This window comes from Pelodiscus sinensis, chromosome 19 (assembly GCF_052426305.1).
Source record: "Pelodiscus sinensis isolate ZL-2025 chromosome 19, ASM5242630v1, whole genome shotgun sequence".
Classification (NCBI taxonomy): domain Eukaryota; kingdom Metazoa; phylum Chordata; order Testudines; family Trionychidae; genus Pelodiscus; species Pelodiscus sinensis.
In genome coordinates this window covers 4,964,540-4,978,167 of record NC_143070.1, presented here as the reverse complement: position 1 = coordinate 4,978,167, position 13,628 = coordinate 4,964,540, and the positions used below count along the sequence as shown (strand labels likewise).

The 13,628-nt window shown below is 52.5% G+C and overlaps 1 protein-coding gene across 1 annotated transcript; it reads left to right on the top strand.

The window, feature by feature from the left end:
• Nucleotides 1–1,984: 1,984 nt before the first annotated feature.
• Nucleotides 1,985–7,843, top strand: LOC102453489 (acetylcholinesterase-like). The gene is made up of 4 exons (XM_075913973.2): nt 1,985–2,162; nt 3,221–4,730; nt 5,200–5,365; nt 7,588–7,843. The coding sequence occupies exons 1-4, from the start codon at nt 2,021–2,023 to the stop codon at nt 7,591–7,593; spliced, it is 1,824 nt and encodes a 607-aa protein (XP_075770088.2). The 5' UTR covers nt 1,985–2,020; the 3' UTR covers nt 7,594–7,843.
• The last annotated feature ends 5,785 nt before the right edge of the window (nt 7,844–13,628 follow it).

The following is a 13,628-nucleotide window of genomic DNA, read 5'->3' as shown; positions in this document are numbered from 1 at the left end:
TAGACTACAGGGTTTTGTTGACAAAAGTGGACTTTTGTAGACAAAACTATACCTGCATCTACACTACCACGGAGTTCTATCGACATAACGTCAACAGAACTCGGCAGTTTTGTCGACAGCGGTAAACCTCATTCTACAAGGAATAACGTCTTTTGTTGTCAGAGTTCTGTCGACAGAAAGCGTTATTGCATCTACACTGTCCTTTGCATCTATACTCTCATGTCGACAAAGCGCTTTGCTTTGTCAACAGAACCGGATGTAGTCTAGACGCTCTTAGAATCATAGAATCATAGAATCATAGAATAATAGGACTGGAAGGGACCTCGAGAGGTCATCGAGTCCAGCCCCCCGCCCTCAAGGCGGGACCAAGCTCCGTCTACACCATCCCTGACAGATGTCTATCTAACCTGTTCTTAAATATCTCCAGAGAGGGAGATTCCACCACCTCCCTTGGCAATTTATTCCAATATTTGACCACCCTGACAGTTAGGAATTTTTTCCTAATGTCCAATCTAAACCTCCCCTGCTGCACTTTAAGCCCATTACTCCTTGTCCTGTCCTCAGAAACCAAGAGGAACAAATTTTCGCCTTCCTCCTTGTGACACCCTTTTAGATATTTGAAAACCGCTATCATGTCCCCCCTTAATCTTCTTTTTTCCAAACTAAACAAGCCCAGTTCATGAAGCCTGGCTTCATAGGTCATGTTCTCTAGACCTTTAATCATTCTTGTCGCTCTTTGTCGACAGAGGCTAAAACCCAAGTGGGGTTTTGTTAGTCTTTGTTAGTCTACATGTTTTGTTAGTCTTTAAAGTGCTACCGGATTTTTTGTTGTTTTTTAAGTTTATCATTTATATATATATATATATATATATATATATATATATATATATATATATATATAAAAGTCTCCATACATCTACACTGCATTCTTAATTTGAAATAAACTACGCAATTTGTGTAGCTTATTTCAAATTAATTTCAAAGTAGCTTATTTTGAAATTTGGTGCTGTCTACAGAGCACTTATTTCAAAATAAACCACTCTTCCAAAACGTCCCTTACCCCTTGCGGAATGAGGTTTACAAGGATATCAGAATAGCGAGTCCATTATATTACAAAATAACAGGCGAACTCAAAAGAAATAACACTGCAGTGTGGATGTAGCTTAAGGTGCAACAGGACTGCTGATTTTTATTGGGATTAGTAAATTCTACCCCATTATGCTGTTATTAATTGCCATTTGATAAGTGCGTGGTTTAATTTTTTTATGTTACAGCTGTTTTGTTTTAATTGATCAGTAAGTGCTTATCATATTTTTTAGAGTTGTTAATTTGCTTTTTATTCACGTTTTGATAGGGGCATACAGCAATTTTTTGGTGCCTTTATATGTGTTTTTGGCTCTTTTTTTAGAACATTTGATGTGGTGAAGGTCTTTCCCCTTATTTTTTATTACACATTCTTTTCTTGATTCACACACAAAAACAGGATTGATTTCTTTTTGTGTGATCCAGACACAAGGTAAATTGTTATACCAGCACATTAAATGACAATGTAAAGAAAACAATCATCCTCCCGTTTTACTGATTTTACAGTGCAAATTTTGAAATGTAAAATCAAACCCATAAGGATTCCTTCAGCTTTAAACGCAAAAATTTTGGCTGGTGCACCTTGACGGATGGTGCATTTAGCCTATTCCTTCCTGTTCTCAGAAAGGGTGCCTGGCAGAGCACAATGAATCATCGTTCTAAAATACATTAATACATTTAATACTTAAACTAGTAAATTATTGCTTTTTTATTTTATACCCTAAAATAGGTGGTGGTGTTGCCCAGTAATTTTTTTTTTTTTTTTTTTTTTTTACTGCACCAGGTACCCAGAGGAGGCTGTGCCACATTAATCACAAAGATTCTCTTCCTAGAACTCAAAATACTATTTACCCACGTGGGTGTCTCTTTCCAAACCCCATGACTCCTCCACCACTGTCCCACCCCAACGTCCCTCCCCCTGTGTGTGCACAGCCTAATGAGCACACAGATTGGAGGATTAATAAATCCCGGTGGTAGCTCCTGGGCTGTTGTTCTCAGCATTGGAGGTGCCGTGTTGGCTCCAGCACCCCCCATTCGCCATCGTGCTGAACTGCAGATGGCGCCGAGGAGAAAGGCAGGTGAGTCTGTATTTCCCGGAGCTCTATCATTTCCGAGATAAGTCCAGAGGGTCTAAGGGAATAACTGGAAAAACAGGAGGAATTGGGACCCATCTAAATAATTACCTATCTCGTACCCTTTCCACACACCCCGCACTGGGAGCAGGGGAGAAAACCCACGAGTGCAGCCTCCTAAGCTCTCCTACCCTAGAGTCAGAGGGGCTAAGGGAGTAAATAGAACAACAGCAGGAATTGGGACCCATATAAAAAATTACCTATGATGATTTCCTGTTCTGTTCACTCCCTCTGGGGCACATGGCATTGGCCACTGTCACCAGACGGGATACTGGGCTAGATGGACCTTGGGTTTGACCCAGTGTGGCCATTCTTATGTTCTGATGGTTGATGGCTGGAAACTCAGCATGGAGTTGGAGCACGAACTGAAAAGGCCAGGGCATTCTATTAGCTAATGAGGTTCTAGGTTGATTTAGAGAACTCCCTTCTGTTGTGGATATTAAAGTGTCTGGGCGTATGTCCAGACCTCAGAGTTTTTCCGGGATACCTCTGGTATCCCGCCAAACTCTGCCGCATCCCAGGAACGTGTCTGCTCTTCCGAAATTTTTTTCAGAAGAGAAGATGCATTTTTTCTGCATCCCTGTAAACCTCGTTTTAAGAGGAAGAAGGGATGTTCCGAAAGAGGGCTTTTTTCCTCCACATTTGGCCCACTGGAGACTTCCAAAAAACAATGCGGAAAAAAATACGCAAATTGCAATTCAAAATTTGCATATCTTTTTCCGGAAGAACTGTGTAGTCTAGACCAGTGATCCCCAACACGGTGCCCGCGGGCTTGGGGGGGGAGGGCGCGGTGCATGTGTCCCCGCCCTCTGGCGCCCGGCAAGCGAACGGCCACGCCCCCTGGCGCCCCGCAGCCTCTAAAGGTTGAGGACCACTGGTCCAGACCCAGCCTGGTTCTAGATAGGAGCCAGTGCCCCCTAGAGGAAAAAAAACCCATCTTCCCTTTCGAGCTACGGGTGCAGTGAAGATGCACCCTAACATGTTCTGGGCGGTTTCCCTTCCAGCTGCCGCGATGCTGGGACTCCTCCCTCTGTTTCCCTTCCTCTTCCTCCTCTCCCGGCCGGACCCTTGCTTCAGCTCCGATGATGACGGCACCGTGGTGCTCACCACCAGCGGCCCCATCCGGGGCAAGCGTCTCCCAGTCGGCTCCAGCTCAGTGACGGCCTTCCTGGGGGTCCCCTACGCCCAGCCCCCTCTGGGGCCCTTGCGCTTCCAGAAACCACTTCCCCACCAGCCCTGGAGCGAGGTCCTGGAGGCCACTGGTTTCGGCCACGCCTGCCCCCAGCCTCCGCTTACTGATTACCCCGATGGCAAATTACTCACACCCAAAATGCCACAGTCCGAAGACTGCCTCTTCCTTAATGTCTGGGTGCCCCACCCGCGGCCCCCCGCGCCTGCTCCCATCCTCGTCTGGATCCACCCCGGGGTGTTCTACTTAGGCGCAGCTTCCCTCAAAATCCACGACGGGCGCTTCCTAGCTGCCTATGGGAAAATGATCGTGGTTTCCATGAACTACCGGCTGGGGGCGCTCGGCTTCCTGGCTCTGCCCCCCGCCGCCCCGGGCAACGCCGGCCTGTGGGACCAGCGCCTGGCGCTACGCTGGGTGCGGGACAACGTGGCCGCCTTCGGGGGGGACCCAGCCCATTTGATGCTTTCCGGCCAGGGCTCTGGGGCAGTGTCGGTCGGCTTCCATCTCCTGTCCCCGGGGAGCCAGTTTCTCTTCACCCGCGCCGTGCTGCAGAGCGGATCCCCCACCTCTCCAGGCACTTGGACCTCACTCCAGGAGGCCCAGGAGAGAGGCCGGAGGCTGGGCCAGCTGATGGGCTGTGCCACAAGCGATGATACAGCCCTGGTGGGCTGCCTGCAGGGGAAGGAAGCCGGGGAGTTCGTCAAACACCAACAGGCGGTCGCCAACCACAACGATCTGGTGGGGTTGCACTTCGTGCCAACACCCGATGGGGATTTCCTCCTGGATACACCCCCCCGGCTCCTGCAGGCGAAACGGAGCCAGCGAATGCCCATCGCCACCGGCTTCACCCCCAACGAAGGCTCCTCCGTACTCCTTTTGGACTTCCCCGATCTCAACCTGGACAACGCCAGCAACGTCGGCCTGGAGCAGCTGCTGCAGGTGGTGAGACTGGTGGTGCCCGGGGCGCCGGAAGAGGCCGTCCAGGCTGTGGCACAGCGGTACAGCCAAGAGGGGGCGAGTCAAGGCGAGGCCCGGTACCGATGGGCCATGGAACAAATCCTGGGCGACTACTTCATCGTGTGCCCGGTGGCCGAGATGGCCCAGCGGGAGGTGGAGGCCGGCAGCCCTGTGTACGTCTACTCCTTCGACCAGCGCCCCAGCTTCTTTTCTATGCCCGAGTGGGCCGGGGTGCCGCATGGCTCTGAGTTGCCCTACCAGTTTGGGACACTGGGGCTCCTGGAAGGCGCCAACCGCACGCACACGGACGCGGAGGAATTGTTCATCTGCAAGGTGATCGAGTACAACGCGGAGTTTGCCAGGAGCGGGTGAGGAAATCCCCCAGAATCCTCTTGTCCCTAGAGCCAGTCCAGGAGAGCCGCAGGCACCTTTTAGTCAGGCGATCACGACTTGCAGGAAGAGCTGCCCCAATGCTGCGGCAAAGGACGGGCGTGTTTGGAAAATAGCTCATCTTGTCAGTTGAAGCCCCTCTCCCAGAGCCAAATTGCCATCAGAAAACTCAAATCCGAGCCCCCGCGGCTTGTAGGTTGGGGAGAATCCCCTGCTTCTTTCATCAGGCTGCTCCCCCAAACACTCCCACTTTTCTTCAAGGAAACACGTTTTCTAGCAAGTGGCCTCTGGCTTCACTTTCATTGGGAAGAACAGGGGTTGGCAGCCATTTTGGAAAACTTTGCAAGCGGGTTCCTCGGGGCCTCGTCAAGCTAGGCTGCAGGAGCGGGTTCTCTTCCTTTCCAAGCCCGGCTATTAACCTCTGTGTTGTGTGGAATTCCTCACCAGGGCGTTCCAAGAGGAAGAGAGCAGGGGAGAGGTGTGGCCCCGCTACGACCCCATAAAGCAAAACGTTTTCCACATCAGACTGTGGTCCTCCCGGATTGAGGAGATGCCCCTCGCCCAGCGCTGCAGCGCCGTGGCCTCGCTGCTGGCAAGAAGCCAAGCCTCACAGGTGAGCGTCAGTGGGGTGAGAGGCTAGCAGCCCTCGAAAGGAAAGGCCTGGTGCTCTCCAGCCCTGTGAGCCTGCTCCTCAGCCCACTCCTAGCGTTGGCGCCCCACTGAGGGGAAGGACCCCAGGTCACTTTCCCGTCTCCATGGAGCCTTCTAGGCTACGTCTACACAGCAGGGTTCTATTCCGCGTCTTCTAAGCGCGCCCGTGATTTCGAAATAGACCGGGCTGGCTCTTCTGACGTCCCTGTAAACCTCGTTCCACGCAGCGTAATGGACGTGTTGGGATAGCGATTTATTTTGAAAGCTGGCACTGTGGAGATGTAGCCCACATGCCTAGGCTGTCCAGACTGCAAGCCTCTTTCGAAAGAGGCTCTTTCGAAAGCATCTTTCGAAAGAGCCTCTTTCGAAAGAGAGCATCTAGACTGCACGTTGAACTTTCGAAAAAGCGGCTTGCTTTTTCGAAAGAAAGCATCCAGTGAGTCTGGATGCTCTCTTTCGAAGAAGCCCTATTTACATTGAAGAACGCCTTCTTTCGAAAGAGGAACTTTCGAAAGAAGGCGTTCTTCCTCGTAAATTGAGGTTTACCGCCATCGAAAGAAAAGCCGCGTTCTTTCGAATTAATTTCGAAAGAACGCGGCTTGAGTCTGGACGCAGGGGAAGTTTTTTCGGGAAAAGGCTACTTTTCCCGAAAAAAACCCTGAGTCTGGACACAGCCCTAGTGTGGTATGGGGATGTAACAGCGTCGTCCAGGGCTACTCAACAGGTGACCACATACAGCCCGCAGCCCGTTTGGTTACAGCCCACGGTGCAGTTTGGGTTCACGTGTGACTCAACACGTGGCCGGGAGCCGAAACCAAAAAGTCGCCATTATAACGGCCTTCTGTTCGTCGTTACATTCCTGGTCTTTAACAGTGCTGTCATATGGGTGACAATCGGGTCAATATTGCATGTGATTCACGACAGCAGAACTGACTGAAATGGGGCCTGCGTATTGTGTCGTCCTGCCTTAATCTTTGTATTCATGCCCATCAGTGTGAAAGAAGCTTTTGCATAGATTTGCATGTCTATGCAACCACACTTAAGTTGCGGTCCTCGGCATGCGCTATGAGTATCGTTGTGGCCTCCGAGGCTTCCAAAGTTGAATAGCCCTGGTGTAGTCAATTAACTGATTAGCAAAAGCATATAGGTCAATGCTATAGACTACAGTGGTCTCCAACCTTTTTACACCCAAGATCACTTTTTAAGTCTCAGAACAGGCGAAGATCTACTGCCCCGCCCCTTCCTTGAAGCCCCGCCTACATTACATGAGGAAATCTAATGTAAATGCACTGTGCAGGTGCGCAGTTCAGAGAGGACTCAAGAGCTGCTCTTAGAGCTCCTGAGATCTACCGGTAGCTTGCGATCTACTGGTTGGTGACCACGGGACTACCGGCATTTCTCCCCCCATACTTCCCATCAGTAATTTTTTAGCTGCTCAGTTCTGGCTTGTGCTGGGTCCGGGAGCTCAGACCATCCAACCCGGACAGGGGCTGCTGTTGCCCCGTGCTACTGCCTCTGAGACAGCACCGTGGAGTGGTAGGAAGCTGGTCCACAAAGGGAGCTGTTTTTTAAACTGGCTTCCCTTATGGACCAGCTCTTCCCTAGCACCGTACCCTGCTGCCTCTGATGGAGAGTCACCAGCGCAGGGTGACAGGGGCTCCCCAGGAGCGAGGCTGGAACAGGGGGGGAAGAGAAAGGAGGCAGCGAGAGAAAGAAACACAGCTGGCTCTGGAGAGAGGCGCAGCTGCTGTGTAACGGTTCAGGGGAACCCACACAGGGACTGAGGGAGAATCCAATAGCCGCTGCGTATCCCGTGTGCTGGGGGCTCGTAGGGGAGGCAGAACAGAACTTTGCACTTTGGGCCCTGGGCTTCACAGATGCTGGGAGACTCTGGAACTCGTGCAGCACAGCGCCCCCTGCTGTTCGAATACAGCATTGCCTGGGGGGAAGAATTGACTGGGGGAACAGCACCTTGCTGAGCCCCTCCCCCATGCTGCTTTCTGCAGCACAGCGCCCCCTGGCGTGCAGGGATGAGCCCTGCCTGTAAGGGCTGAGCACCCCATACTGAGTCCTGCAGCCCTGGCTTTTCCTGCAGGTCTCCCCATCCATTTGCAAACAGACCAAACCCTGCCTAGTCTGAGCTCCCCCCGCTGCTGTTAACCCCGCTCGCTGTGTGTCCCGCAGGAGTAAACTCCGGAGCTGCCCAGCACAGGGGGCCGGGCCTGAAGATCGGAGCAATTCCAGTCCTCGGCTGGGGGGAGCCGCCCTGCAGACAAGAGCCTCCAGTTCCTGTTAGCGCCATCCGAGTCGTTAACGAGAATCCTGCCCACGAAGGGGTTGGACGCCCACGGATCGACTCTCCCTCTGCATTTCCTCCCGGCCCGGTGCATTAAAGCATGTTCAAAGTGCAGACCGAGCCCTGGTGTGTGAGGCTGGTTGACTTCCCCGGACTAGAAAAGCCGGGGGGGGGGATGTATATTGGCATTGGACCGGGCTCCGGTGGCTGACCTCGGTCCCTCAACCCTGATCACACCACTCCACATTCCAGGGGCCCCCTGATCCCGATTTCACCCTCCTGGGCTCTGGTGGCCAAACTTGGGCTCCCGACCCCGATCACACCTCCCGCCGTACTCCAGCATCCAACCTCGGCTTCCCAAGCATGATCCCGCCTCCCTGGCTCCAGCAGCCATCCTCCTAACCCCAATCAAGTTCACCTGGGCTGTGGCGGCTGACCTCGGTGTTCCAAACCCGATCACGCTCCGCCCATGGCTCCCGCTTCCGACCTCGGTCTCCTGACCCCGATCACATACCCCTGGACTCCTGTGGCCGACCATGGCCACCCAAACCTGATCACAGCCCTGCCTGAGCTCTGGCAGCCAACCTCAGCCACCCGACCTGTATCACAACTCCCCGGATTCTGGAAGCTGACCTCGGCCCCCTGACACATTCCCGAACCCGACCATGTCCCCAGACTCCGTCAGTCAACCTGGGCCTTCTGACCCCTATCACACGCACCCCCACCTCACTTCCAGGCTGCAGTGTCAAACTTCGGCCTCCCAAGCATGCTCATTCCTCCCCGAGCTCCAGCGGCCGACCTTGGACTCCCAACCTCTATCATGCTCCACTAGGCTCCAGTGGCCAAACTCTGCCTCCTGAATTGACCATGCCCTCCTGGGCTGCAGTGTCCGATCTCTCCCGCCTGACCCCAATCGTGTTTCCCCCGGCTCCCGTGGTCAACCTCGGCTCAGGATATGGCAGTCAATCTCGGTGCCTCCTGATCCCAGTCACACCCCTTGTTCTCCCATAGCCGACCACGGCCTCTTCTTAACCCGAATCGCACCCTCCTCCCCACCCCCCACGTTCCTGCAGTGGAATTCGGCCTCCCAAACCTGATCACATTTGTTTTGGATTCCAGGGGCCCACCTCGGCCCCCTGACCCCAGTCACCTCCACCCCTGTGTTTCAGCATCCGACCTCGGCCTCCTGACCCCAATAATGCCCCTCCAGGCTCTGGCGGCCAACCTCGGATTCCAGACCCTGATCATGCCCCCTTTACCCCTCTGTCCTCGGCCTCCTGACCTTGATCACGGCCCCCCCCGAACTGCAGTGGCTGTCTTCAGCTTCCTGACCCCAATCATGTTCCCTTTGGCTCCTGGGCTGACCGTGGCCTCCTGACCCCAATCACGCCCCCCCAGGCTACGGTGGCCAACCTCAGCCTCCGGACCCCAATCACGCCCCCCCCAGGCTACGGTGTCCAACCTCAGCCTCCTGACCCCAATCACGCCCCCCCCAGGCTACGGTGGCCAACCTCAGCCTCCTGACCCCAATCACGCCCCCCCAGGCTACGGTGGCCAACCTCAGCCTCCGGACCTCAATCAGCCGTGCCAGGCTCCGGTGGCTGACTTTGGCCTCCTGACTCCAATCATGCCCCTCTCGCTCCCGTGGCCGGCCTTGGGCTCCCAACCCCAATCACACCTCCCCCCACACCCTCCAGCTCCATTGTCCAACCTAAGCTTTCTGAGCATGATCATTCCCCCCTGAGCTCCGGTGACCGACCTTGGACTCCCAACTCCTATCACCATACAGGATGGTAGCCATTTCCAAGCCGGCTCACAGTCACCCCTGCCTCTGCGATGTGAGACGTTCCCGTCCCTACCAGCCCTCCTCGGTGGCAGTGGGGTGTGTTCATTTTCCGTGCAGGAAACCCATCACGGGAAGGCGGCACAAAGCAGTGGCCCAGCGACGACCCTACAAAGCAGAACTTTGAGCGCATCAGCCTCCGGCCGCCCCGAAGCAGAGACAGCACCGCACACCTCGCGCTGTGTGTTCTTGGCCGTGCTGCTCTCAGACAAACCAAGCGTTGCAGGTGAGCTGTAGCGGGATGAAAGGGCAGCAGCCCTATGGGTCCCATGTCTCTCCAAACCCTTTAAGCCAACCTATCCCCCAACCTTGGGGCTGGATTGGAGATGAGGGTGTGCAGCCTGTCATGTCACAGAAGAGAAAGGAGCAGAGGAAGGGATGACATGCAGCTGGCTCTGGGGTGAGGTATGGCTGCCCAGTAGTCACTGGGATCCTGTGTGCCGAAGGGGGGGGGGCTCTTATGGGAAGTAGAACAGAACCTTGCTCGTTGGGCCCTGGGGGTTACAGATGTCAGGAAACACGGGAACTTCAGCAGCACAGCGCCCCCTACTGCTAGAACACAGGGGGCACCCTGACTTCCGGGGACCACCCTCTCCTAAGCCTGACTTCTGGGGACCACCCTCTCCTAAGCCTCCTCACCACACTCTTCAGTACAGTGCCCTCTAGTGCTCTATCTGCAAAGACTGAGCCCGGCAGGTCTCCCCTCTGTTTGCAAGCCTAGTCTGAGCTCACTTCCCCCTCCTGCCCCACCCCTCCTGCTGTTAACCCCACTCTCTGTGTGTCCTGCAGGAGCAGACTCCGGACTTGCCCAGCCCAGGGTGCAGTGAATGAAAAGTTCAGCCATTCCACTTTCTGTATTACCTACCAGCCCTGTGCTCTTGGGGAGCCAGGAAGTGTCACTCATGGAAAACCATCCCCCCCTTCACCTAGGCCTCTGCTAGAATCAGACAAAGCAAGGAAAAAGCCAGAGAAGACACACCTAAACTAATTAAGAAAACACCCCAGCCTCATCTGCATTGAAGATAGAGCAGAGGGACATCTCATTAGCATACAGAATGGAGACCAGCTCTTCCAAAGCAGGAACTGCACTGAACTATGGGATACTGGAAGCAGAGAAGCACAGCCTGATGAGAAATCTCTGCTCCAGATGCTAATGAACCCAGGCCTGTTCACACCCAAATTAGTCAGTGTAGGGAATAATTCCAGACACTCTGGATGCAGAGAAAACAAGCGGAGGATTTATTGTACAACAGCGCTAGTGGAGTACCACCCAGGGGTTAACCTGGAGAGCACTAGTTAAATCAAAATATACCTTAGGTTATATAGGCAGTAGATGGGCGGAGTGGAAGTGATTTGATAGGTCTAGCAGCAGAGACGTAAGGAGCACATTAGCCAATAAACTATGAAGGTTACACAGTATCTCCGCCCATTGCCAATTAAACATCTTATCATTAATACAGGTAGTTATTCCTAACAAGCTAAATAAGCCAACATAAACAAAAGACATGTTGATGGCAACTTTGTCGGCTGGAAATATAATGCGTCTCTTGCAGAGTGATTACTGCCTTGCATTGGCCCAGTCCTTGAGATTCAGGCTTGTTTTCTAGGAATAAAGAAGATAATGAGAGAAAAACTTCCACATGGTTTGTTTCAGTACCAGCCACTTTGATACGACCCTTTTCGAATGTGGTTGCCAGGGCAACCAGAGTTAACTGCCTGCTCTGTTTGTTCTCAAGCCTGGCCTCATAATTTAGAATTTAGATGAGAGTTCTTAGCAGAATACCATGAACTGCCTCAGTTTACCCCTACAGTCATTATCAGACCAATTCTAGTAATAATCCTATTGACATCCAAAATACTGAAACTGCCTAGTTGCGTTGTGGGCTTGTTCAAGGAACATTACCCATAACCAGGGTGATCATAGCTATCATATGATAGAATACTAGGACTGGAAGGGACCTCGAGAGGTCATCGAATCCAGTTCCTTGCCCTTATGGCAGGACCCAGTACTGTCTAAATCATCTGGCGACAGAGGCATGTAGATTAGGCTACCCGGCATAGGAAAGTGAAGTGGCAACTTAAATTAAAATGGCTGCCACGCTGAGCCGATCAGCTGTTTGTCGGCACAGCGCAGTAGTCTGGACGCTCCACAGTCGACATCAAAGGCATTTGTCGACCGCCCCGGTAAACCTCATCCCACGAGGCATGAGCACGGTAGCCATTTAAATTCAAATGAAGCGGTGATTATTTAAATCGCTGCTTCATTTTCCTATGCCAGGTAGCATAATCTACATGCCTCTGTCGCCAGAGGCATGTAGTCTAGCCATACCCCTGGAGTTAAACTGCATCAGTTCCATTGAGACATCTTTATCTCCTGTCTCATCGTGCTGGGGGCTCTGCTCTGCTCGTCTCCTGCCCTCTGGACCCCCAGTTCCCATCAACATCTGGAAATCCTGATCAGTGCAAGTTCCATGGAGTGGTGAGGTCTCTCTCTCTCTCTCTCTCTCTTTCTCTCTTCCTGTCCCCCTCCCCCACCTCTCTCTAAGCATAGCCTCCTGACTCTTCCCTGTGTAAACTGTTATATGGTTTGCTAGCCCTAACATTTGTAATCCGTTTCAATTTAGATTTAATATTGTAACTGTTTTGTGTGTCTGGCTGGCTCACTGTATATGAATCACTTTCATTGTTAAGCTGGTTGCTTCTCTCTCTTTCTTTCTCTTTCACTCACTCTTCCTTAAGGGGTGTTGTTTTCGCTTCCCCATTCGCTCTGCCACAACGCTTCTCGTCCCCAAGCTAAAGATCCCTGTAGTGCTCAAAATCCTGTGGGGTTTGCTCATCGTGTGGTTTACCAGTGAATGACTGTGGTGTGAAAGTGGGGATAGGGGGTGCTGAACCTGGGGGCATATGAGGATGGCCACTTAAAGTGCTGTTTAATGCAGCCCACGGAGTCCAAAGGCACATGAGGGTGCAGTGTGGCATTGCTGTGAACCCAGCCAGCTGAGTCCAGGGACATATGAGGGGATCAGCTTGTGAGTGCTGAGTACCCAGTCCTCTCAGACGTGCTCTGATTAGTGGGTGTGAGTGTCTGTGTGTGTTGCTAAGGTGGGAAGAACCCCATCCTGAGAAACCTAGTTCCTGCAGGAGAGCTCCAGTGGGAGGGGGAATTGGCAGCAGGGAGAATTCAGCTCCATATGAGAGCACAAATAAGCACCAACAGCACACTGAGGCTGCGTCTAGATTGGCATGATTTTCCGGAAATGCTTTTAACGGAAAAGTTTTCCGTTAAAAGCATTTTCAAAACAGAGCGTCTAGATTGGCACGGATGCTTTTCCGCAAAAGTACTTTTTGCAGAAAAGCGTCCGTGGCCAATCTAGACACGCTTTTCCACAAAAAAAACCCAATCGCCATTCTCGCGATCGGGGCTTTTTTGCAGAAAACAAATCTGAGCTGTCTACACTGGCCCTTTTGCGCAAAAGTTTTGTGCAAAAGGGACTTTTGCCCGAACGGGAGCAGCATAGTATTTCCGCAAGAAGCACTGATTTCTTACAGTAGGAAGTCAGTGCTTTTGCTGAAATTCAAGCGGCCAGTGTAGACAGCCGGCAAGTTTTTCTGGAAAAGCAGCTGATTTTCCAGAAAAACTGGCCAGTCTAGACACAGCCTGATAGAATGATTAACCTTCCCCCAGTCCCATAAGAGGAATCCTAATAAATGAGCATACCCCAGAGTATTGGGCAAATCTGATAACATCTTGCTGGGGGGAAGCCTCCCTGCACGCAAAAAGATCCAATTCCTGTTAGCGCCTGCCGAGTCCTCCATGGGGATCCTGCTAATTAACCTGCTGGGAACCCATGGACTGGCCCTACCTCAGCAATTCCTCCACCCCCAGTGCACTAAAGCGTATTGAGTCTGGCGTCAGAGCCCTGGTTTTGATGAGGCTGGTGAGCTGCCCCTGAGAAGAGGAAAAGGGGGTGAGGTGTGTGTGTGTGTGTGTGTGTGTGTGTGTGTGTGTGTGTGTGTGTGTTGAGAAGAAGAAAAGGGGGTGAGGTGTGTGTGTGTGTGTGTGTGTGTGTGTGTGTTGAGAAGAAG

Coding starts and splice junctions, on each gene's coding strand:
- LOC102453489 (XM_075913973.2), top strand. CDS start 2,021: ATGAGCACACAGATTGGAGGATTAATAAATCCCGGTGGTAGCTCCTGG. Junction 2,163..3,220: donor GGCGCCGAGGAGAAAGGCAG/GTGAGTCTGTAT, acceptor TTTCCCTTCCAG/CTGCCGCGATGCTGGGACTC. Junction 4,731..5,199: donor GCGGAGTTTGCCAGGAGCGG/GTGAGGAAATCC, acceptor ATTCCTCACCAG/GGCGTTCCAAGAGGAAGAGA.